General features: G+C 43.2%; 1 protein-coding gene across 2 annotated transcripts; it reads right to left on the bottom strand.

The window, feature by feature from the left end:
* Positions 1–582: 582 nt before the first annotated feature.
* Positions 583–25,572, bottom strand: LOC109137139 (endothelin-2). Of its 2 annotated transcripts, XM_027279653.1 has the most exons (5): positions 25,497–25,572; positions 24,987–25,082; positions 6,648–6,810; positions 3,012–3,131; positions 583–2,763 (listed from the first exon to the last, which is right to left on the bottom strand). In XM_027279653.1, the coding sequence occupies exons 1-5, from the start codon at positions 25,552–25,554 to the stop codon at positions 2,658–2,660; spliced, it is 543 nt and encodes a 180-aa protein (XP_027135454.1). In that variant the 5' UTR covers positions 25,555–25,572; the 3' UTR covers positions 583–2,657. The 2 variants fall into 2 exon arrangements, with proteins under 2 accessions (XP_027135454.1, XP_019110224.1); XM_019254679.2 differs by lacking the exons at positions 24,987–25,082; positions 25,497–25,572 and adding an exon at positions 13,557–13,922.

The raw sequence follows: 25,572 nt of genomic DNA, 5'->3' as shown, positions 1-25,572 counted from the left end.
AAACTACAGGAGGCTGTTTCTGTTTCCCAACAATGACCCGAGCAGACCCGCCTGTACGTCGACTCAGCTTCCCTGTGAACGCGACTTGTTGAGCTGGTGACTCACAAAAGTTTGATTAGACTTTTTCTTCCTACTGTTCATTTATCTGAAGTTAGTCCAAGATCAGGCGGAGTGAATCGTGTCAGCCAATCAAGTCACTGCTATTGGAGATATGTGGCAGTTTGGGTCAAGGTGTCACAAACGAGTTAAACACGTGAAGTGAAATCACCACAGTCAGTCAGGCGTCGTTCAGGGGATTGATTTTAATGTGTTTAAGTAATTTAAAACTCTTTAACAAAATAAATAATCAACTAATATGATGTGATACATTTGGAAAGAGGTCAGTGTTCAGAACGTCTCACAAAAGCTATTTTACAGACAGTTTTATCATCGTGTGGTGAAAATGAAAACAACAGTCCTGTTCCAGAACATGCAATGAATCATCACACATTCACTGCTTCTTTCTGGAGTTTCACTTGGCGTCGATAAGAAACGACGAGGTTTGCACAACAGCCTTTGTCAGAGTTCATCGTTTTGTGATGCAAAGCAACACGACTGGAACTGAAACACGTCAGATCGATGATCCTGTTCATTTGTCACTGAGTGACTCTGAGCTCACGACTTGTCAAATTAAAAATGATCGTCTGAAACTTCATGAGCTCACTGTGACCTCTGTCAGGCATCACATGACGTGCTGCTGGAGGACTGAAGGTGCTTTATCAGAAGGTATCTATGGATTCTAATCAGTACTTTGACTTTGTTTGCACAGGTGAAGCTTTAAAAGAAGAAATAATTTGTGTTTCAATCCAAATATGTCAAAAAAGTTTTACACATTTTTTAGTAATGTGAACGGACGCCTGTTTCCGTCCACTAATTTGGTGTGATTAGTAGGAGCTGGTTTACAAGGTAAACAGTAGGTGGCGCCAATTCTCTCATCAGGAAACTAGAATGAGAGGACACAACAAGACGACGTCATGAAAAGAAGCTCGAAGGTGTGAAACAGAAAAACAAACGTTTCCAACATGTGGAGCGCTGCAGTTTTCTGTGTATCTTTGTAAAGACACGGCTGCATAAGCTGCAGACTGGTCACATGACTACAGCTGCTCAGGTGATGGTCAAAGGTCAAACCACTACCTGCCTCCAGTGACAGACTGCTGAGGAAGCAGTACTCTAAACCAGTTTAGTTATATTCCATAGATTACACACTGCGAGTATACTTCATTGTACAGCAAATAAATATTTCTGTTGTATATTTCTACGTCTCTTTGCGTCAGTTCCCGGGACACTTGTTGGAGGAATAAGTAAAAGTATTATTCTAAAACTGACACAGATATATTCTGATTCACATTCAGACAAAAACATGTATGAGAATAAAACGACTGACCGACAGCTTCAAGACACTCTTGTCATGTGAAAACCTCAAAACTCCAGTTCAGATGTGACCCGCTGTTCAGAACTTCAGAAGGTTTCGTTTTCAGGACGCTGAAACATACCGTGATCCATTTCTGTGAACGTTTCATCATAGTTTCCTGACTGTGCACAGTAAAGAGTTAAAATTCAGATTTCAAGAAACCACTCACATCACATTATACTCAGCACAATGCTGTAATAGCTTATTCTTTGTCACAATGTTAAATGTAGAAGATCACAGCCTAAGACTAAAACTCATCTGAGATTTGGAAAATGAAGTTTGGTAAGACTTATTTCAATTCATTAATGGAAATTTAACAACTCTTGGTTCTTGGTGCATGTAGCATTTAAAAGATGTGACAGAGGTAAAATGAATGCTCCACCCCTTTTCCACCAAATGAGCTCTCGTACTTTAACAAGTTTTGTTCAGGATACAACAACTGTCAACCAAAATGAATCTTCATGTACAGACAGAAATGTTCACTCTTTAAACTATCTGTAGGACTTTCCAAATAAGTTGGACTGTTTTGAGAAAAATAATCATGTTATGTTATGTCATCAGGTTTTTATAGATTATATCAAAATTCCTCATAACGCAACTTTTTGCTCAAAATAACTTCATTCTTCAAATCTCAGATTTTTGTGGCCCTAACACTGAAGTCGTGGCCTCAGCGCGTTAAAGTTAGATAAGTCTTTTATTCTTTGTATGGAAGCGTTCCTCACTGTGGTTTAAAGTTTAAAAAGTCTTTAATTCTTTGTATGGAAGCGTTCCTCACTGTGGTTTAAAGTTAGATAAGTCTTTTATTTAAAACAAACATGAAGGTGCGTCTGAAAACGACTTGTGACTGTGGAGCTGTGAGGTTTTCAGCTGTGTGACCATTAAAATACCAAAACGTTGAACATTTCAGGGCCTTTCTCCTCGAGGCGGTGTTACCGCAGCCTCAAGTCAAATATTTTTTCATCGTCCCTCAGTGCTACAAATCAGCTGAGATCATCCGGTAGCAGAAAGAAAGGTCACAAGTTCAACTCCCTCCCTGTGTGTCATCAGCCAAATGTTGTAAAGATGAGCTGGTCAGTGTTCAGCACTCCTATCTAATACTTCATTAACAACACTGTACATGTCCAAAGTGTCATTAGAGACAAACAAAAGGGTCCATCTGTGTTAATTCTGATGCGTACAGGACTTGTTGTGTTGTTCCTCCCGTCTCTCAGGTTTGGTGTTTGAGTGTGTGCCGGCTCCTTTTTTCCCAGAATGCACCTCTGTATCTCTTCAGCTGTTTGTCAGTCTTCCTCGTCACCGCAGGATTTTCCGCTCTGAGGACGAAGAAGGGACGAGAGACAGTTTGAGTGTTTTTATATCTCACAGTATGTTTTAATGTATGTGTGTGTGCTTCTGACTTAAGCTACATTCGAGGACACATCACATCAGACCAGTTTACTGGGGTCGGCCTGACCAAATGGGGACAAACTGATTTTTGGGTCAGGTTAATGTTTGCTATGTCTCAAGGAAATAAATATAAGTCTATGTAACGTCCCCAAATGTGACCTCAGTGTGTCCTCACTCTGTTTGCGTCCGGACGGAGCAGAAACTCGAACACTCGGCATCCTGAGTGTTTGTGCAGAGGCAGCGTCTGAGGTCCCTCCTGAGTCGGACTGAACCAAATCCATAAGGAACCAGGTGACTGGAAGACAGGAAGAGGCCGTGTCAATCATTCATTGTCCTTGTTAACATCGGTGACACATCTACAACACATTTACATTTCCTTGTTGGAGGTTTTTCCTGGATTTCTCTCACATTATGACGGGTCATAGCTACCGTATAACGTCGTCATATGCACATTATGAGCTTGTTATTAAGTTGTTTTTGTACCTAGACTTAACCAAACTGCAGCTGCTTAAGCTAAAATCTGAAATGTTTCTCAACAAGCTTTATTTTGAAAGTCTAACAGACGATAACTCGAGTCCTGCGTGTCCAAAAGTGACGCTACCCAGCATCATCGTTTGAAGCCATTTTTGACGAGTTGGGGGTGAGAACATTTTCTGCCTGAGTTGATGATTGTTAAAAGAATAGTTTGACATGTTGTGCAAACGTCTCCTCGGTTTGTCTTTTACTACTGCAGTGATGCATCCTGCTGCTGATCCATCTGGTGCCAGTGTTTAAGGGGATCCACCGATGGATTATTGGTGGGGTTAACTACACCACAGACTGCCAGCAGATGCCAGAGGCTTAACAGGACTACATCCATGTCAAAACAAGGATGAGGTTTAAAATAAAATGGAGGTTTATTGCTGTTAAAATGCATCACCATGATCACATTGTTCAAAAGTTTCACGTCTTTTCTTTTTTGAAACATCTGGCTCTCATTTCCACTTTAAAATGTGACCCAGCCTTCCTCTGCCCTCCACCGTCCTCCATCAACACTCTCCCACCTTCTTCACCGTCTGCTGTGTCATTTATTTTCCTTTCTACACTTTGTTAACGTCTTGTTTTATAACTCTGTTGGCTTCACTTCCACTTTTATGTCTTCATTTCATTGTCAAAGGGTCAGTGAGCTCCACCCTTCAGGTACTGTCTTTACTCTTTCAATAAATCAACGTGACCTGAACTACTGAACTGCAGCTTGATGAGTTACGGCACTTCTACTCGTCTCTTATGGGTTATCATGTCAGCAGATAAGATTATTTATGTTGGACCCCGGAGGACGTTCACGATGAAGTGCTAATGTTCAGGGCCGTACTACACCTGTCCTCCAGGATCCCTGATACCCGCTGGTTCAGAGGTGTTATACATCACTATCAGTGTTTTCACTGATTGTGAATGGTTCAAATTTCAGTTCAATACAAAACTGATTTTACTGTTCACGGCTCAGCAGTCAAATATCTGCTGCAGAGTTCTCACATGACTAATTTGTAGTTTTTACAGACGTCTGGCAGCTGACTCTGATGCAGTATGTGGGAGATTTCCTTTCAGCGTATGACCAATGCTCACACAGTGTCACATCATACATTCTGAATGTGCTCACTCGGTTTGTTATCTGGGAAATAAAACTCTCACACACTCCCATTAGTGAAAAGTTAAAAAACATTGGTTTCTATCTGGCTGGATGTTTCGTTCAGTAAATCTGTCGACCGAATGTCAGATGTTATGTAAAGTGTTTGTTTGAGTTCACTGCAGGTGGCTCGTAGTGGAGGAGGGTTGCTGCTGTCTTTGGTTTGGATAGAAGCCTTTTTGGATGCTTCAGTATTCAGTGTTTTATTGTTACAGTTAAAATCTGAAAACTGTGTGAAGGTCAGACTTTCAGAATAACATTTACACTCAGAGTCTTTGGTTTGGTTTCTTTGTTAAGAAAGGAAACGGTCAACAAATCAAGAGCTGGTATGATCTGCAAATTAAAAAAGATAAATAAATAGAATATGACCAGAAGACAAACACATGTTGACATGAAGGACATGCTGCATCCAGGAGCTCCCTGTCGCCCTGCAGGGTTTCGTGGTAAAGTGAGTGATGGTGGGAATTGGCAGTGCTGTTTAAAAAAGGTCTTTATGATGAAGGCAGGAAGATTGCATTTTACCACACGGCTATGTTTAGACTAAACCAACAATCTGAGAGTTAGTGAGAGGGTCCCACCACTGCACGAGCTGTTTTTGGCTCATCTCTGGAAGCTATTTCGGTGACACCTCTATTTTTCTCCCTCTCAAGTTAATTCATTTCGAATGTGACTTATCAGCATGGCATGAAAAATACAGTTCAGTTCAGCAGTTAAATTTGTTGAAACCGCTCAGAAGTCGGATACGGTGAGATAAAATTAAAAAAGGGAGCAATCAAATGAAACTACATCATCTGAGATAAAGTAAACCTCAAGACTTTTCTCCACCTAATTTTGACCTTTAAATCCGCAGACCTTCTCAGAAATGATCATGGGACCTTCTCATTTTAATAACACTCTGTGAACTCAGAGACACAGACATGGCAACAGACTTTCAGGAGGTAAGTGGTTGTGGGCAGATCAGGGTCCGACCACAGTGATTTCAGACTCTTTGTGGTCTCCTTGGTGGCTTCGTGTTAAAAGGGTTAAAACGGGCAAAAGGAAACATGGCAGAAATTACCCTTCGTTAGGAAAGGTGCTCTTTCTTATTTGCCCCACCACATCTGACTGCTCACTCATTGCTTGTGCATACTGAACTAAAATGAAGTTAATTGCTGCCAATTGTGAAAGGAGACTCACGCCTGGTTCCTGTTTGAGGGCAGGAAATTTAAAAATATGAACATCTGGACAAGAAAATGAGAAAAATAAGGTGTCGATACAAAAAAACGCTGCGATGGAATTTAGACATTTCCGGAATTTCAACTTCAGCTGGCTCATGAAATCAATTACCACAAAATATCATGGAGGAAAAAAGTTGGTATGTACTATGTATTATGTATTCATCATCTGGCTCCTACAGAGTTACCTACTGTTGCATTGTTGTTTAATATTTAGGCGGAGGGGGTCACAAATCCCTCAAAACTGTGACTCCAAACGTGATTCCTAGATGACAGCGGCCATATCTGTCCGTGAAGGTTCTCAGTCTTTCTTGAAAAAGGTTAAGTCTGGGGCAGTTGTACTTGCTTGAAGATCCGTGATGATGGATCATCACCTGATGCCCCAGGCTTAACCTTTTTCAAGAACTGTTTGGAGAAGTTAATGTTAAATAATTTGAGTCACTTGTCTGCTGACGGGAAAACTGGACGTGGCTCGATAAGAAACTTTGTTTTCTGAGTTTTCTTTTGTTCTTTTATATATTAAAAGTCCTGTCAATCAATTTGAACAAAGTTTATTCTGCATGCGAATCTGTAAGAATCTGTACAGGCGTGGATTTGAAAATATTTGGATATAGATGAAAGTTGATTGTACTCTAAATCCTGTAGTCTCTCATTCTCCTCTGTGAAACACTGACCTGGCAAATACTGAAAGTTTCTTAGATTTGGGCTGGAGCTGCTGTGTGAACGCCTCCCATCCTCCCCCAGAAACATTCCAGCTACTGCTGCAGGGAAACCCGTCCACACCCCTGAGAGCGTTCGGACAGATTACTGACGGCTTCTTATCTTTGGTTTGTTTTATTATCCCATTTTAAAACTGGAACATCACTTAGAAACGCTGCGGCGCTCCATTACAGTGAAAACAAACCGGGTCTTCTCTCGCTGACGGTACACTCACCTCGGCGTGTTGACCCAGACGATGCCGATGTGACAGAAGAAAATACACTCCTTGTCTTTCTGGTTCTCACAAGAGCAGCGTTTCTCACGCCGGTGGGCCGTGTGGGTGAGCTGTACCAGGGGGCCCTCCTCCGCCGTGGGGCTCGTAACAGAGAAGGTAGAGGCTGGAAAGTACAGGTGAGAGGTTGGTACTGCAGGTCGTGACCCAGAATTATTTTTGAACTTGGTTACTCATAGCTGGCTAACATTAACTACATTTCAAGAAGCATACTGTAAATATTCAGAATGCTATCCTCATCATGCCGTCCATGCTAATGACATTCATAGTGAAACATCTCCAAGATTTAGTTTTAATGAGTGGACAGAACGTGATTAACGTCTACGTGAGTGCTGAAACAAGTATCATACTGTGTCCTAGGTATTGAAGACACAGTATGATACTTAGATATTTGTTTGGAGTCCGGACAGCTAGTTTGAAAAACTAATTTCCTCTGCTCCAGGTTTCTGCTTCTTGAAGACAATTTTTCCTTTCGACCGTCGCCAAGTGTTCATGTGGTGTGAATTGTTGGGTCTCTGTAAATCATATTATAAAGAGTCCGGTGCAGACCTGCTCTGTATGGAAAGTGTTGACCATAGAAATCGAGGTTCAAGGTTCCACCTTGAAACCCGTCGACTCGTCTTTTCCTGTTTTTGAGTGCTGACCATGTGTTTTCTCGTCATGGGCTCTTCTTAATTTACTGCACAACAACCACAGCATGAGCAGAAATGTTACACTGTAACTGTACACCTGAACACACTCACACACACTCTGGCCTACATGCACACATGTACATATTAAAAAAGCACACACACACTCATAAAGCCCACAGACAGCCTTTGATCCTGCTGTCAGGGGAATGTTTGGGCGTCTAAAGACGGATGTACACATCGGCACTAAATAACAACTCTTCTCACGTTGGATGGTATAGGTCTGTTCTTTATATCACCGTGTCCCAAAGAATCAAATATCTGAGCTTATTATTCATGTAAAGTTTCCAAAGAAGCTGTTATTTGTCCAAGACAGTCACGTCCAAATCTTTCCCAGTCTGACATCAGTGCAATAAGAGTCCAAGGACTCTGAAACTAAAATGTGGACACTTTGGGTCTTTGTCTTTTGTTTCCAACAATATTAAAACTTTTAAGTGCTTCGATTGCTCAATCACCAACATATAAAGCAACCAAAAGACATCGAAGCCAAGAGACAGAGGTCACAGCACGCTGAAACAATGAAGCGAACACATGAGCAAACACATGTCAACCAGCCCGAGGAACGCCTGGGAAATCAAGATTCAAGCCTGACTTACAGGACCTTTCATGGCTTTCAGCTGGATCACGCCCGGACCGAACACAACCAGCGGGTTGACCAGCAGGGAATACAGTAGCCTACCGAGGTGGCACATGGCTGACCGAGCTAACCACAGTAAAGTCAAGTGACTCTAAGCTCTATCACAAAGCAAAGTCTTGAGTCTACTCTTAGAGGTGTTGACCGTGTCAGCCTCCAGAACCCAGATTCTCTTTTTCTGTGTCTGGCTTCCGCCGCTCGAGGTGCTGCTCGCCTCAAGCGTCGAGTTGTTCTGGGACGCGTCTGAAACGGACCACGAGGTTTGAAATCTTTCTTATTGTGACATTAATCAGAATTTTTTTTTAAAAGAAAGAGAAGGAATTAATAGATTTATTGATTAAAATTATTAGTTTACACCTCCTCCATTGTTTTTGTGCATTACGTCGTTATAGTCTTAAAGAGTTTGACTCATTTTTAAGACAGTTGAGTTTCAAAATAAAACAAGCTAACAATGCAGAGAGAGTTTTCTACTGATGATTAACAGAAAAATACAAAGACAGCTGCTTTGATGTCAAAGACGCACATCGAGAAAGCAAAAGACATTTTAAGTTTTAACAAAGTCACAGTGGCTCACAGTGGAGCAAACCCTAAACTCCTCATTGATAATCCTGATAATTAGCAGCTTCAGGCTCGACCCCGACTTCCTGCGGGTCAAACCTGGCAGAAGTCTTCTCTTTAACTCACCTCACTGTTTGGAATAGGACACGGATAACGAGGCCTGATGAATGAGGTGTTTGTTGAAGCAGGAATGTGACGAGAAGCTCGAGATAATTGTTTTTTTTGGAGGATTCAAAAAATATTAACAGAAGATGTGAGTCTATTTAAACAACTCCAGATGGTGAGTTATTAATATTTGACATTGAATCAAACTGAATAAAGAGGTTTCAGGTTGGCACAGTGGGTGCTGTCTTTATCTTTGTCTGGCAGCACGAGCACACAGAAAGCAAACATGACCTCCAGAAGAGGGTTTGCACGGTCGCGTCCCGCCCTGCCAAAGCAAATCTGGCTGAACTGAGGCGTTTTGTTCCAATGCGATGAGTTGGAATCCATTTAGCACGGAGATGTCACGCTATTCATCCACGGTCATCACATATCCTCCAAAACACACAGAAAACACAGCGAGAGGCAGGACGAGTCACCTGATAGAGCGCAGGTTAGACAAGCAGGGCAGAGGTCGCAGGTTTGAATCCCAAACTGAGAAAATGATCAAAACGTGGAGACTAAGGTGAAATTCTGCAGGAGGTCGGGTACTGTAGTTTGTGGATGAATGGAGGAGCAGATCATTCAGCTTTTACAAGAACACACAAGACTCAAATCAGACTTTTTCTAATCTAGATGGAAAAATGTGTTAAAATAATTATTATTGAAAGTCCATATTCATGACCGCCTCTCCTGGTTGGAGCGTTTTGACGTAAGTAAACAGAACTCTGCTTCCTGTTTCATGAGGACTTTCATCTTGAGCCTCCTTAAAAAAGCTTTTAAGAGCTTCATTATCTGACTGCTTTGCTGACATCGTGCATTTCTCAAATAAAACTTTGTGGTCATCAAAATGACACACCGTGCACCAGGTACTGTTATTCTAGCATAGCAGGAACCCGGCTCCAAACCTCAGACTCACTGTGCACACACGATCCAGGCCGGAAAACACCCGAGCCAGTCAGCGCTCTGAAAGCCATCTGACTGCTCCTGAAGCACGTGTTACACTGCAGATAACACTGTTCACTTTAAAGATCATTTCAGTTTCCCAGTCCTGAACAAACTGAACTCAGTGAGGCACAGTCGGGGTTCAGTTCTGTGCAGTGTGGAGAGATCGTGGCACCAATGAACGGCCACATGAGCATCGTCTGCCAGCAGCAGACCACATTATATAATACAACAATCATAGTAAACACCGTGTCATTGTGGTGCCAGCACAGAACAAAGATGTTCAAACTAACAGACTTCAGGTCCACGGCGCCAAAACAAGGAAAAATAAATACATGTGGAGAAAACTGCAGCTTCATCTCAAGTCATCGCTTAAACTCTGTTTGGATGCAAAGCCCTGACTGGGACGTCAGATGCTGAGAGCTGCTTCCTCTCTGAAGGCCATGAGTCAGACTTTATAGACGTTCTCCAAGTCTGCATCTGTTCAACCCTCACAGCAAAACAGACGCCCTTATGTTCCTATACTTTGTGCACGTATTCATGCAAATATCTGTGTTAGTTTGCATCTGTGGCCCCGGAAAACTCAAGAGGCCAAAGCGCAGACTCCTTCAGCGTTTGGAGGCTGCAAAGCCAAAGTCTATTTTCTTGCCCCTGTTAGAGAGAGTCTGTCCGGCTCCGTGGGGTTTGACAATATTTGACAATATACAGGCGGATGAGCTGCCTGATCCGCGAGCCGGCTGATTGGATTGGCAGGTAGGAACCTCCCAAACACGTCGATTCAGTGCGATCGTGTTCACAAACACAGCCCAGTTTAAACACACCATCGAGCATTTCGAGTCTGTTGTGTTGTTCCAGGCTCGGCTGACTCAGGTTTCCTGGGAGGTAATAAAGGTGCTGAGGTCGACAACGTAAACTCTCTCTAATCGAGTTTTTAAAAACACAAATGTCTCCAGTTTGAATCCCCAGAGAGGCTGGAAAAATCTTACTGGGCTGAAGGGAGTAAGATACATCAACAATCTCCCATGAGCCAAGCGAGGGCGGTTAACCACCAGCGGACCTGCTGCAGTGTGAGAACCTCCAGAGGTTGAGGTCGGGTCAGGGGTCGTGGTATCTGCGGCTGGTAGGAGTTTGGCAGCTGCATGATGAAACCGAGTGATTGTGAGATGATTAACAGGAGAGGAGGCGAAAGACAAAACGGATTTCAACTCTCTGTGATCTGTGGAGCTGAGATACGACGAGCTGAACCCGGCAAGAAGAACATCTCTGCAGGCTGCTACCTGCTGCTACAGAGCATCAGTATCAGTGAGGGTGTAACACACACACACACACACACACACACACACACACACACACACACACACACACACACACTTGTTAACAAACCTGTGGATTTACATCACACTGCATTCTCCTTTAATAGAACCTGTAACCCTCACAGGCTGAGCTTTGCATTGTGTTCCAGGAGATGTTTCTCCAGCTCAGTCAGCTGTTCCTGTACTTACATGGCCTGTTAGATTTTATTTGTCTGAAGAGAAGAGACTCTGCTGTTTTCTTCTGTTTTCTGCAGCAAACTCACGTCTAATTTGTCTCAGATGTCTGGCTGTGACACACGATGGACACAAAACAGGCAGCTGAGACTAAGACCAACGGAGCGCTGTGTAGATAGAGGAAAGACGTGGACGGGAATGTAAAAGCATGGAGAGGAAAGATGTTGACAAAGGGGTGTGCAGAGATTCCTCGAGGTCTTCTGGGACTCTGCTCGATATACGGAGACTCGTGGATGATAATATTTCTTTAAGTTGATGGAGGTGACTGCCCGGGATTCAGGACGCCCCACAAAAACCTCAGGGTTTCACCTCCGTGATGAGGAGCTCTGTGTGACGGTAATGAGCATGCACAGATATGAGGGACAGTCAGGAGTCCAAACCATAAGACCAGGTCAATGCAGTGCTCACCTCAGGCCACACTGTGGCTTTTACGATGATCTAATCTAGGAGTGAACTAAATCTCTTCAGGTTTTCAGTTCATCTTGATCAGCTTTATATATCATGCCAAAGGAATGTAAATGAAAACACACATAACTCTGACTCATGAGGATATTTACACAAATTACCACCAGGCACGCAAAGCGTTCTGTCAATTTAATGAATTCACTAAGTTGTTAGACGGAAATAAGCCTCAGTTCAGCTAATTTACATAAAATTAGTTCAATAAGACCTGATGCCGGCTGCTTTTGTTGTATCGGAGAGGAAACTGAAGTGTTTTCTGCTGTTGAACTTGAAATGCTGGGACTGCCAGAGTGTATTGATCCTGCATCAAGAACAACAATACAGGGCTGGGTCTTCATTTCGTGATCTGTCACCTGAAGTGTGCAGGAACAAAAACTCTGGTCATGTCTGAAACTCTTTGCATTGTCCCTCACAGCTGTAGACTTGTGTATGCTTGCGTGATAGAAAAGTGATTTAAATATGTCAAATCACAGACGTGGTCAAGACACTTGACTGATGACTGAAGCTTCTGGTCTGCAGTAAGTGGAGACATACATTCATGGATGATGGTCCTCAAAGGAACCCACAAAGAAACGTGAACTGATACAAGGCCTGATGGAGGGCCCGGCTGTGCAAAGTCGCTTCTTTTGTTCAGAAAATCATTGCCAAGAAGTGAGAAAGGATCATGAAGGCTCCGTGAATAGTTTGTGTTTACGTCTTCCTCGAGTCCTGATCCTGTCACATTTATTTAACTTTACACCTGAAACTATCTGAGAAACAGTACAGTTAAAACCAAGAAGACCTCATGACCCCCTGTGAAGCTTTGGTGACCCCCAGAGGGAGTCGCAGTCCCAGGTTGGGAAGCAGAGGTGTATCCTAACCACTGCAGCTGATTGTATCAAAGATTTGTGTCCATGTTTAGGTCCATCTGTGGTCAACTTTTAAAACTTCTTTGAAACTGATCAGAAATGATTGAAACAACTTGTTTCATGACTGGACGCTCACACTGCAACGAGGCTGCTGTGAGTCATTAGATAATAAAATAAATGTGAGGTGACAGAGCGGGAGAGTCGTGGGAAAAACAACTGGTTGTGACGAGCTCAGGTTAAATCATTTATATATATTATATATATATATATATATATGATCATTCACTCACAACAACGTACAGAACTTTTTAGTCGCCTTTTTATGATTTACTCACTTGTCATTGTGATTTTCAATACAATTCTATATTTATCGGGATATATGATTTGGTTTCAGAGGTTCTAGTCTTGTTATTGTGAAACTATATATTTATAGCTGCCACAGAGATTTTTAGTTTACCAACCTACATGAGCTCAAACATTTTTATTCATACAAGGCTCCTGTAACATTTCCTGAATGAAATGAAACTCGGTAGGCTTGACAGGAATATCGTGTGTTCAGGTGATAAACCAAAATTTTGGACACATTAATGTTTAATGTTGATCTGAGGATGGTGCCACTGATGAAAGGTCAGCGAGGATCAGCACAAATCATCCTGGGGGGAACAGAAATGTCTGAACCACATTTCATGCTAAACCATCAAATATTTGTCCGGATGAATCGTCTCAACGTCTGTCACTGTTTTGGACCAAACCAACTTGCAGATTCATTTTACTGAACAAGTGACCTGTCGCTGATAGAAAACTCATTAAAGAATTCATCATCCGGGGATTAGAAACATCTGGACCTGCAACAACCACTAAGATCCAAACCAATGACACGAGGAAATCTGCTCCAGCTTTACAGACTGCAGAGAGCCTCAGACTGAGGCAGCACCTCGTCTGTCCATAAGCAAACCACTTATTATGTTTCTGTTCTGCATTTGAACCCTAACTGGAGCTACACACACAAATATTGAACATGAGGTTACCTTGATGCTGATGGATCAACATCAGAGTTGTGGCGAGGAACAAAAAATAAGAGAGGTCCATCCTGCTGTCCTCCTCAGTCTGCAGGTAAAATTCCTTCCCAAAGATTTTTACAACACCTTACTCGAGGCACAGGAGTGTGTCCTGAATCAAACACCTGAGCTCATGAAAAGTTTCCAGTCAACACTTGAAAAAAGTTCTGAACACCAAAAAGTGTCCACTTGACCCCGTCAGGTAAACGTTCCCCCAGGTGCAGAGCTAAAGGAACCCCGGTTTCAGGGCTTTGAGCTGGATCCTGAGGGTGTCGAGGGTGCTGTGGTCTCCAGACGGAGGGAGGTTAGAGTGAGCGGGGAGACTGGGAGCACGGCTGTACTGAGCTGTAACAGAACAGATGGGAAGGAGGGAGGAGGAGGAGGAGGAGGAGGAGGAGGAGGACACACGGGGAGGCTGGATCTGCAGTGAGACACCTCCACAGCCTGAACGTCATTAATCAGCCTCCTCAGCCGGCCGCTGACCTGTGTCTTGTGCTTGGCCTCTCACTGTGGTCTCACTCGTTCTGGCTTTGCCTCAGTGCAACATGAATTCTCTGTTTTCCCTCTCAGGAGTCCACCACACATGTGGAACATGTCCACGTCATCTTCTATGTTTGAGGCAACATATGTATGTTCATCTGTCACTGTAGAAAATACAGCTGCAGCGCAAATGAATCACAGGTACATCCACGGTGACAGCCAAGAACACGTCAGACAAACACAAAGCCTCTTCGTCTCGTTCTGCTGCTCCAGATTCTGTTCAAATGTGCGATAACACGGTGCAGTAACATAATAAACCTATGCTAAGAACTTCACTCCAGAAGAAACATTTCTCAAGGTAAAAGGTATTTTTACGTAATAATCCTCACCCTTACAGGATGGTTGTGACCTTCCTCATCTTTATCTTAAGTTTTGTCACAGGTTTCATTATTTTAAAGGATAATAAACCATTTGACATCCTGGTGGTAGTACTTTGTAACGTTTAGTCTCACTTGGTGTTACAGTTTTAATTCTGTGTGAATGAATCACAGTGACTGACTCACATCACTGTTTGCCAATGTGCAGTTAGAATTAATTGAGATTTTCTCCCATTAAATCAGCTGTTTTCTGCATCAAGACTCATTTGAAGGAACCAATTCAAAACGTAGTAAATAAAAAGAAAAGACTCAGCAATAAAGATTTATTTGTAGCCAGCTTATAAACTAGTCTTGTTTGGCTTGTTTTCACATTTCAAGTGTTTTCTGTGGGTTAGGGTTAGCAGCAGCTTGTTAAAGGGAGATAACAAGTTAGGTAACATAGCCGGATAGTAAACACACGCAAGCCTAAGGTCCAGGTTCTGTTCTACAAGTAAGAAAATCTCATTTGAATTCTGGTTGACATTTGTAATAAGACAATAAAATAGAGCCTTGTGATGTAATCTTATTCAGCATGTTGTCAAGTGATTCTAGGGATGGGTTCTGATCCATTTTGGATCAGTCTGCAATATCAGGATTCGTTACGCTCCAGTGTTAAAGAAGCAAACCTTTTATCCCAGGTTGCCAGTAAGAACTGTTTCTACCTGCTCAACTAACAGGTGATGTATTTTATTTTAGCCTTTAGTTACTCGTGTGAAGTAAAACTGGAAAGATTTATTAAAGTTTTCAAAAAGGGTTTAGATTAGATTAGAAACCATGGGTGGTTTATTTCATATTTCTGGCTAATAATGGTGATTAAAAACAAAACACAACAATCTGACGTTGTTGTGTATCTAATAGTGTAATACAATTAATAAAACGTCCCTCCCTGCAGCAGATGATCCAGTAATATTTCTGTAATATTTCCTTCTGCTTAGGCAGATAATACTGAGTGTATTTGTTTTCGACTGCATTGCTGAGGAGTTGCCTGCAGTCCTTAAGAGACCATTCAAAGGTCATCTGGAACAAAATACTGTACACTGAGCAGAATACTGACAGAACCACGAAAGGTGGACCCCTGTTTCTGTCCGTCTTTTCATCTTCTTTTGGGCCAGAATCTCTCTCTGTCTTTCTGTCAGTCTAACCAAGGAGAGGCCGTTGTGGTAAACCAGATTCATAAAGACATTAACGAGGACAATCCAAACATCTGGGAGGCAGATATGGTTGAGCTCCAGAAGGAGACTTTTGGTTGGGTTTCCCCAAAATTGCACCACCAGATCTCGTGAAATGTTCTCAAATGAGCAAATGGGTGTCCTGAAACGTAAATAGCAAGCAGAGGAAGTGAGTCTCACCACCGTGACAGGAAGGGGCTCAGCACAAACGGCACATGGGTTCACCATTTTGTTTTTTTACTTTAACAATGGAGGAAAACCTTTCTCTGACAAACCCAATTCTTTCAGCTAAGGCACGTTGATATTTATGGAAAGAATGTGGTTATGTCATATAACCATGCTTAGGGTATAGTTACAGTAAGGCAACTTAAACTCATGGTTAGAGAAAGATTGTATATATCGTCAATAAAACCCTGTTCTCCTACATGAATCCAGATACGCTACAAACCCATCCAACTTGTGCTTGTTAAACAGTGTCCAGTCTAACAGTGAACACAGCACCAGAACCTCTGAACCAGCAGTGTCCAGTCTAACAGTGAACACAGCAGCCTACCGAGGTGGTTTTCTTGCTGGGTCTGGCTCCTGACATCGCAGGGCTGTTAGTGGCTCACTACTTCTCAGTCTTTGCATCATAAAGCCTGTAAATCACCTCAGCAGTGTCATGTTATCCCCTGTTGGTCTGGTATGTTGGTAAATCATGTCATGTCATCAACAACGTTTTATAGTTCATCAGTAAAGACAAACTCGAAATCTAAAAATACTGAGAACTTTTTGCCCTTGTTGTTCCAGACTGTGCAGGACAGAGGACAGATGGGACAAAAACACTGAGGACTTCAACATATAGTTAGGGTTAGGTGACTTAAACACTTGGTTACATTTAGAGGGTTGTTACTGTAAATAAAGACAAAATTCCAGGTCGGGAGGAAACCTCTGTTACTGTGGCCGGATGTTGTTCCCCACTCCGAGGACATAACTCCCTTTTCTTTTTCTTTTTGATTCAAACTGATGAGATCCATGCGAGCTGTAGAGGTGTTGGTCGGTATATTTTTTAACTGTTTCCCTCCCCTTCGAGTCTTTATTGCGGGGGCGTGATTCTTCTGGATAATTCCGGTTATCTGATTCAGATTTTTTTAAGCATTCACAGAAACGCCCTGTGTGTGTGTGTGTGTGTGTGTGTGTGTGTGTGTGTGTGTGTGTAAGTGTTATTTGTAGTTTTCAAAGTACAAAAGTTTGTGCATTCTTTCATTAAAGATATAGAAATGAGATCATTGTGTGTGTGTGTGTGTGTGTGTGTGTGGGGGGGGGGGGGGGTCGCTGTCTATTGTCTGCCTTGTTTTGTCCTCTGCCAGTCACACCTATGTTATTGTGAGGAGTGGAAATACAGCTTCTGTAACAGCAAACTTTTATTTTCATTCATTACGCACAAATAAATAATTAAAAAAGTGTGTTTGTCAAAGTGTCTGTATGTCGTTTAGTCGGCTGTTTGACTTCTCATCGGGTCTCCGGGCGAGATAATTAGAGAGCAGAAGGAAACTGGAAACAACAGGCTGCTACGCTGCCATTGCCCCGAGATACAGAGCAATTAAAGAGGAGGAGGAGGTGAGATAATGGGGGAGAGGAGGGGGCGGGAGGAGAAAGGGAGGGCGATGAGGAGAAGTAGTAAAGTCATCAGGGAGAAAAGAAAGCAGTAAAAGAGTATTTACACATCCAACAAAGCGACTGTGTCTTAATGAAAATATCCCAACATACACAAGAAAGAAAAGTATATTTGTGTTGGAGCTGAGGCCACATTCCAAACAGCATGTATGGAATTCATAACAGAGCGATCAAAAGCAGCATGCAGCGGTTTCCATTCCCACTGCGCTCAAAGTTCAACTCAAACCAGCAGAGATTCATACATCCATGAAGGAGACACATATAGACATGCAGGGATGGAAGACAGGGAGAGGGTTCAAACAGGCTTTTAGGGACCAGGACTGAGAATCCACATGAAACCACAACAACAAATGACATAGCATCAAATGGATCAAATCCCATTAGACACGATCTGGCTCCATCGCTTTGATTTACATTTTGATAAATCTCACTCGAACACCATCATCAGGTCCGTTCATCAGCCACAGCTGCAGAAAACGTGGCAGAAGTTTGATAAACCTTGAAATGTCCTTGAAAATGTCCAGCAAGCTTTTATAACAGTGATGCCAAGTAGTTCCAATATGAACCCAAAAAAGCAGATGTTGTGATTTAGTTGCAATAAAACGGATCAAATCGATGCTGAAAAACGACATCGTGATGGTGAGTCAGGTCTGACAAACACCTGTAACCACACCCACCTGTCAGTCAAAGCGTCCCCGCTCTTAACCCTGCATAACTTTAAGCCTTAATATAATGTGAACAGGTGAGTTGTATATAAATTCACCCTCAGTACAGTTGTCATGAACGGGGAAATTAGCTACAGAGACCAAAACTGTTTTTTGTACCAGGCTGTAAACATGTTTATTTCTGCTGTGAAGTTGGACATTTGGACATGGGGACTTATGGAGACTGACTCACTGCTGGAGCCAGCCTCAAGTGGACGTTAGAGGAACTGCAGGTTGTGGCACTTTCTGTGTTAGCAACACATGAGTTCATTTTTCGAGTCTTTAATTATTCGTGAACTATAATCCTGGTTGAATCTTACACACTGCTCCTTTAATAACCACACACAAGCATTTGTTCATCACACAAACAAACTTCTGTGAGCCTCTGACAGCCAGCGGGTAATGATTACATTTACAAGTCCTCATAAAGTAAAGTCCTCACTCATCCTGCCTCCAAATGCCTTCGCTTCCCTCAGTAACAGAAAAGTTGTTAAATCATTACAGTGTCTAGTTTGTGAGACTGATGATTAACCAAACGATCCGGAACTGATTCAGAAAATGTTGCTCGTCTGGTTGATTGCTCTCTCGTGTTCACACTATGAACAGAAGACATTCCAGCTCTGCTGTCAGTCCACTGGCTCATTAAAAGTCAAAGAGACGTCCCAGAGGCTGGCTCGCACATACAAGCATCCAGAATGAGTTCTCCTCAGGGTTCCTGCTCGGCTGTCCTGTGTGGATCCAGACACAGAACACACACCAACAAAAGAACAAACTCCAGCACCGTTTCAACGCCTCTGGGAGCCAGCGAAGAAAAAGTAGTTCTTAAAAAAACGAATGAATGAAGCTCAGACTTCAGCAGTGTGAGTTCAGATGGTAAACCATGGAAGAAGATCTGTGGTTCATGCTGACATTAAGAATACTGAGCAACAACTCGGTAATGTCACATTTCCTTCCCAAACTAGTTAGTAACAGTAAAATCAAATGTGGGACTGAAGTAATGTAATCAGAACAAATACTCGAGTACAGCTGAACATAGTTACACAGTGGGATTACACACTGATTTATAAGCAACGTTGCTTTGAATTGGACCTGCTCAAGTTAAAAAGATAAGCTGGGATCTGATTGGTATGCAGACAAAGGACTGACTGAGTCTGGTCTGTTTGGTGAAGATGGATGAGACCTCCTGCCGAGGAAAACAAGCACATCAGTCATCAAAGCAAATTCCCAAGAAGGACTCATGTTGATGTTGAAACGATAACTCCCATCCCTGTTATCACAGAGTCACAGAGGGAGGATGGATGGTGCTGTTGGGTTCTGTGACTGACCCAAACAAACCTGCTGATACGAGGGTTCGGATCTCGGACGGATACAAAGATCAGTTTGTTTTTCTCAAATTCAGGAGACCATCAAACAGTCTTATGAGATCTGTAAGATGGGACTGAGATCTGCTCAGGGTTAGGGTTGGTGGTTTAAAATCCCTCTGCAGCACGAGCTTATACATGTCAGTGTAACTCTAACTCAACGTTACAATGTGGTTTTAATACAACAGACAATCTGATGGTATTTCTGCTCCACACTGCCGTGATAAAGAAGAGTCCTATGACAGAGAGCAAGAGTTCAAACACATTGATTTCAGACTGTTGCCTGAATAAGTGAGACAGATCCGACCTCTGACCTCCACACGGAGGAGAGACTTTCCTGGAATAAATAAAGATATCTGAAAGCAGAGGAGTGCAGATCTCCACCAAGCAGATGGTCAATCACCACCGCAACGCCAGGAGCAACGCCAGGAGCAACGCCAGGAGCAACGCCAGGAGCAACGCCAACACAACGCCAGGAGCAACGCCGGGAGCAACGCCAACACAACGCCAGGAGCAACGCCAACACAACGCCAGGAGCAACGCCAACACAACGCCAGGAGCAACGCCAACACAACGCCAACACAACGCCAGGAGCAACGCCAGGAGCAACGCCAGGAGCAACGCCAACACAACGCCAGGAGCAACGCCAACACAACGCCAGGAGCAACGCCAGTGGCAACCGGCAGAGATTTGCAGAAATAATTTTGTGAGTTTTCTTTAAGATGCAGAAGACGTTGTGATGTTGTTGTGATGTTGTAACCGAGCTGCTCCGCCTCAACTCTCTGTGATTTACAGAGTTTATGATGGACAGTGAAATGCTACCAACTGTAGCTGCTGTTAGCTAGCGCTAGCTCAGTTTGTTAGCCAGGCTGTTCAGACTGTGAGCTCAGGACCACAGGTGTGTTTTGGACCATGAGGAGGAGGAGAAAGAAGAAGAAGAAGAAGAAGAAGAAGAAGAAGAAGAAGAAGAAGAAGAAGAAGAAGAAGAAGAAGAAGATTTTCAGGCCTGGCGGTTAGCAGAGGAGAAGACGGTGAAGAGGACGAATGAACTTGCTTAAATATTTTCAGATCCTTCTTCTTGTCAGAGGTCGAGCTGAAACAATGATGATTCAGATGATGGTCAGTTTGTTTCACTTTAAGTTGATCATCTTTGGACTGTTGCAATTAAAAATCATTTGAAGTAGTCATGGTGATGACATTTACCATGATTCATTGATTAATGGAGAGAACAACCAGCTGAGTAAGTGATAATTTCAATAAGTGGAAAGTTAAAGACAAACCATCATCTTTAATTCCACGTCTCAGGAATGACTGATGAGCTCGTTTATTGTTCCCTGGAGGGGGTGAGGGGGGTGAGGGGGTTCCCAGCAGGGGGTACCTCTTCATTATCTGCTTCTGTGACTGACACTAAGCGGTTCAACCCTGCAATTAAACATTTCTCATTAGCTGCAGGTCGTTTTCTGCCCAACAGTCACGTGACATGATTTAACCCCGAGACAAAGAGACAACAGCTGTGGTGTCATCAATAAAGACATTAGAGGGCTCCCTGATCAGCAGGACTAGATAAAGACCTGAGACTTTACATGGCAGCTTTGTATCAACCAGAACCAACCAGAACGACCAGTACACATGAGCCTGGGTCTGTTTGGAGCCTCAGTTCTAATACGTAAGGACCCGATACAGTGAATCCACAGATCTAACTCAGCTGCATGTGACGGTTTCAGACTGCATTAAATGTTTCTGACATCACAGCAGAACCAGGCTGGTGCTGCATCAGCAGTCAGAACGACAGGACGGATTTTAAAATCACTTTTATACATAAACAGTGAAACATCTCCACATTTATCAGATCATGCATCCCAGCTGTGGCCAGTTTTTGCTGGTGCTGTGTGTGAACAGAACCACTCTCAGTGACTGTCAAACCAAATCAAACTTCTTCCTGTTTCTATGTTGCAGTGTACAGACAGACAGACAGACAGGTTAACAGACAGACAGGTTAACAGACAGACAGACAGGCAGGTTAACAGACAGACAGACAGACAGGTTAACAGACAGACAGACAGACAGACAGACAGACAGAATGTCCTGATTGGTCCAAATATGAAAACATTGTAATTCAGTATTCAGCGTCCAGCAGTCAAAGGCTGGATCAACATTCCTGAGAGAGATGGGGGGATGAGGGAGGTTTGATCTCTAAAGAAAAGAAGAAAAATATGTAATTAGCTCAAAATCTTTCATATCCAAACACACCTTCATCCCACTCCTTCAAACATGAGGATTCTTCAACAGTCTGAAGATCAGTGTCACAGGCTTCAGCAGAAAGTTCAGGATAAATCTTGATCGGTTCAGTTTTCCAGTAGAACTTTCACACTGCAGGTCAGGAAGGTTATGATGAACGGACTGTAGTGAGTTCTGTGTACTGAAGGAAGATCTCACCTCTTCATCTGAATAACTGGAAACACAGATTCACACAAAGCTCGTGCCACGCTGTTCAGAACAGATTGTGGTCGTCTGGCCGGGCTGCCGGCTCCATCTGGACTCGTATAATCCCCCTCAGCTTTAAGTGAGCTCGCCTGCATACAGGAAGTGCTCCTGCCTGTTTTCTAGCTTTGTTGTTGCTGCATTTCAGCGGCGAGCCGGTGGGTTCTGCTGGAGAACACACCACATCTGACGGTCTGAGGCCGGGAGCAGACGGGCCTCTCCACTCACACACCTCCTGCCCTCAGAACCCCCACCGAAACCCTCAACCCACAACCCTGCCTCAGTATGAGCTACATGAGAGCAGGCTTCATGTGGCGGTAAAGATCTGTTTTGAAGCCGATATCGGATCTGTGCATCCCTTCGTCAGTCCCTAACCTGAAACCAGCTGCTGCTGTTTCCCTCTGTGGACAGAACCACCACACTGAGCTTCACATCAGCTGTTCAGAAACCTGTGGGGACGTCACAGAGACGATGCAAAACCACGGTGCAGGACGGACTTCAGTTTCAGTTTCAGTCTCCGACATGTTCAGCCTCGATCCCGTTAACACAGATGACTCTGCAGTGTTTCTTCTTCTTTGTTCTTGGTGTTGAGGGCCAGGTTGTCGTCAGCGCCCCACGTCGCCTTGTGCTGAGCCAGATCCACTTTGACAGTGAGGGTGAGAGCAGCACAGCGGAAGTCATTGATGCTGGATACAGTGGAGTGTGAGCCGGCGGCAGCAGTCCGGGTTTCCTGGCTGTAGTTTCAGGTGAGTTTGGAAGTTGGAAGCAGACTGGGCAGGAACGTGAGCCAACCAGCAGCTGAGCAGCCAACACCTCAGTGCACGTTCAAAGTGACTTTTTTAATGTCCAGTGCTGTGGATCCTAATGATCATGTGATGCAGTGTGTCCACGCCTCTTCCAGTAAAAGACTTTATGTAATCTCATAAATTATGGCTGTGTGAGATCTGCCTGTCGTAGTGAAGCGTCCTAAGATTTCTGAGGTCTAAATCACGGAGAGCTGTTTCTTATTTAGTTTGTTCCATTTGGTCTAATGCAGCGTTTAAGATCCATTAGAAAGGAAAGTGCAGAACGCTCAGAGGCGAAGCACGAACGCTCAGAACAACAAGGGATTAAAGACAGACCAATAATATTAATGAAACCCAAACACAAAGAACATAAACTTAAACACAGATTTCATGTGGACTTGTTCTTTAAAGCTCCACTTCCAGGTCTTAATTGTGAAAAGCCGTAAACGCTCCAGGTACAGGACAGACTCGTTAAAATAATTAGCACCGCCAGCGAGGACGAACGTGGCTACAGGTCTGATTTAATAAATCAAACCAGATCCAGAGCATGAAATGATGAACTTGTTATAACCGAGACCTTTGGTAAGACGTGACTCACACAAACAGCTGCTCAGGATACCTCTGCAGTAAGTCTTCAAGACTTTCAGAGAGTTTGAGTCCTCTGATAGTGAGAAACCATTCACCTTGATTTAAGGGGAATAAATGTCTTGCAGGTGAAGTCGTTTGTTGGTGCAAGATACATAAAACTCTGCAGATGGACTAAATCCACATTAACACAGGTAAAAATACATGTACACACAGTGTCCACCAGATTTGAAATCATGAAGCTGTGACATCTGATTTAAAACATTTAATCATTGTGGAAATGTGCTTTTCACATTTGGTCACATTTCTTCATGAAGACATGAAAACATGTCTTTAATAAATCAGTTTGCAGAACAATAATTCCTGTCCAGAAAAACAATAGAACAAGCTTCATGCACAGATGTGGATATTTTTTATTGTGGCATTAAATCACATGAATTCAGACGTACTGATTACAGACCAGTTACCATTGTTTTGTTGGAATCTACTTTGTAGTCGGAGCAAAAATCTGCACAGGAGCAATATTTCATTTCAGATTTTTTTGTTTTTAAATCATCAAAGCAGCATCATTTATGGAAGGAAGACATCGTTTCAGAGTTTGAATCCATTTCAAACCAAACGCAGCTGCATCATCTGAGTCACGACACCACACGGCGTAATGTCACCAGAGAAGTAAGTGATGACATGAACTTCCTGCATCCTCTTTGTTTCAGCACCGACAGATTTCACCCTGCTCGGATTTAATCATTCACATGAACGTTGATGCACATGAACAGACCTCTGATCAGTCACTGCTCGTCTCCTGTGGTTATATAATCCTCTGGTCAACAACTTGAACACAGACACACACTGGGGACAGCGAGTCCTTTCGTTCATCGTCTCTATGCCTTCAGTGAACTGTCCCCCAGAAAACAGCCTCGGCCTGGGCACAGAGAGCCGGGTCAGTCCCTCTGTGTACTGATGGTGGTGAACTCTGGGTCAGCATCTCCCTCACAACACAACCTGACAGCTTCCAGAAGACTGGAAACCCGGGGACGACAGAGGAAACCAGGTGGAAACCCGCCAAAATAAAATCATAGCTCGTCAACGTAAGGATGTATACTTCTGGTTCTGTGTACAACACAAAGCCTCCTCCTCAGTTTCACACTTCATACATTCACTTCCATTAAATCTCAGGAATGTGTTTACCCAAATGGCTTCTCCTGGATGTGTAACCCTGTCCTCCCTCCTTCGTCTCCCCTTCCTTCCGACCGCACTTTATATAATCGGCGGTCTACAGGTTTATGAGGTCTGATGTTTGGTCAGCCTCATCCCTCCTCCCTCCCTTCATCCCTGTTTTATGAGAAGTGAGAAGGCGGCTGAAGTTTTTAACTCTGAATTCAAAACAGAAGATTTAAAGTGTTGCACTGAACCGCTGATGGTCGACCGTCTGTTTTTCATCAGCGTCTCATCTTTTCCTTCTTTTTTCCCCAAGCAAACAAAACAGGAGAAAATGGAGGATGTGATGAAGGAGAAAAGGGAATCATCTTCCGGATTCATGTGGTTTATTATACATATTTATATTGGAGCAAGTATGAGCAAGCATCAGAAATAAAACAAGAATTTAAATATATATAATCTGTACTTTGTCTTAATGTGAGCACCGGTGTTACTGGAAATGCTGATGGCAACATTTTAGCACTTTTTCTCCTTTGCTGACTCGCACCCAGGCTGGGCATACTAATGCCAAAATATAAAATATATAAAACATAAGTACAACTTACATTTGTATATCGAGGTATTCACCACAACCTCTTCCGCTCCAGCAGCTTCCTCAACCACCATTCTCACAAAGCGCGTGCTTCCATCTGCTTCAGCTACTGAGAACGACAGTGACATTCATGGTGTCCTTTCCATTAAGTGTACCACAAAAAGAGTTTTTACAGTCTCAGGAGGTTTTTGCTGCCCAGTCACACATGCAGACCATCAGGGTTGATTTGGGGACCCAAAAACACTTTGACATTGTTGTCGGTTGCTGCAGTACCTTCACTTTGACATGCATCCTCTTCTTAACTTTGTGCTCTTCATTGTCTCAACAGTACTGTCCAAACTTAGCAGGAGATCCACTTTCTGCTAACAGGTTAAGATAGGACTTTCAGTTCGTTAACCAACTGAAGACTTGGTTGCAACCATAGCGTTTGATTGAATGTTTGGACTTGGGCACAAGTGTCGGACGGGCAGGAAAAGAGCTTCGTGATATATAAACAAAGTGAAGATATACAGTAGAAGCTTACAGGTGAGTACAGGTCCCAGGTTGTGGTTCAGATTCCAGAGGATAGAAAGCAAATACATAGAGTATCACTAACGCTG

This window comes from Larimichthys crocea, chromosome VI (genome assembly GCF_000972845.2).
Source record: "Larimichthys crocea isolate SSNF chromosome VI, L_crocea_2.0, whole genome shotgun sequence".
Lineage (NCBI taxonomy): Eukaryota > Metazoa > Chordata > Actinopteri > Sciaenidae > Larimichthys > Larimichthys crocea.
Note: the sequence above shows the minus strand (reverse complement) of the source record. Positions and strands in the feature narration are given on the sequence as shown.

Bases quoted from the DNA above. Each gene is read 5' to 3' on its own strand.
- LOC109137139 (XM_027279653.1), bottom strand. From the start codon at position 25,554: ATGTATTTGCTTTCTATCCTCTGGAATCTGAACCACAACCTGGGACCT. The intron at 25,083-25,496 runs GTAAGCTTCTAC...TGTCGTTCTCAG, and splicing joins CCTGGGACCTGTACTCACCT to TAGCTGAAGCAGATGGAAGC. The intron at 2,764-3,011 runs GTGAGGACACAC...CTTCGTCCTCAG, and splicing joins TCCGTCCGGACGCAAACAGA to AGCGGAAAATCCTGCGGTGA.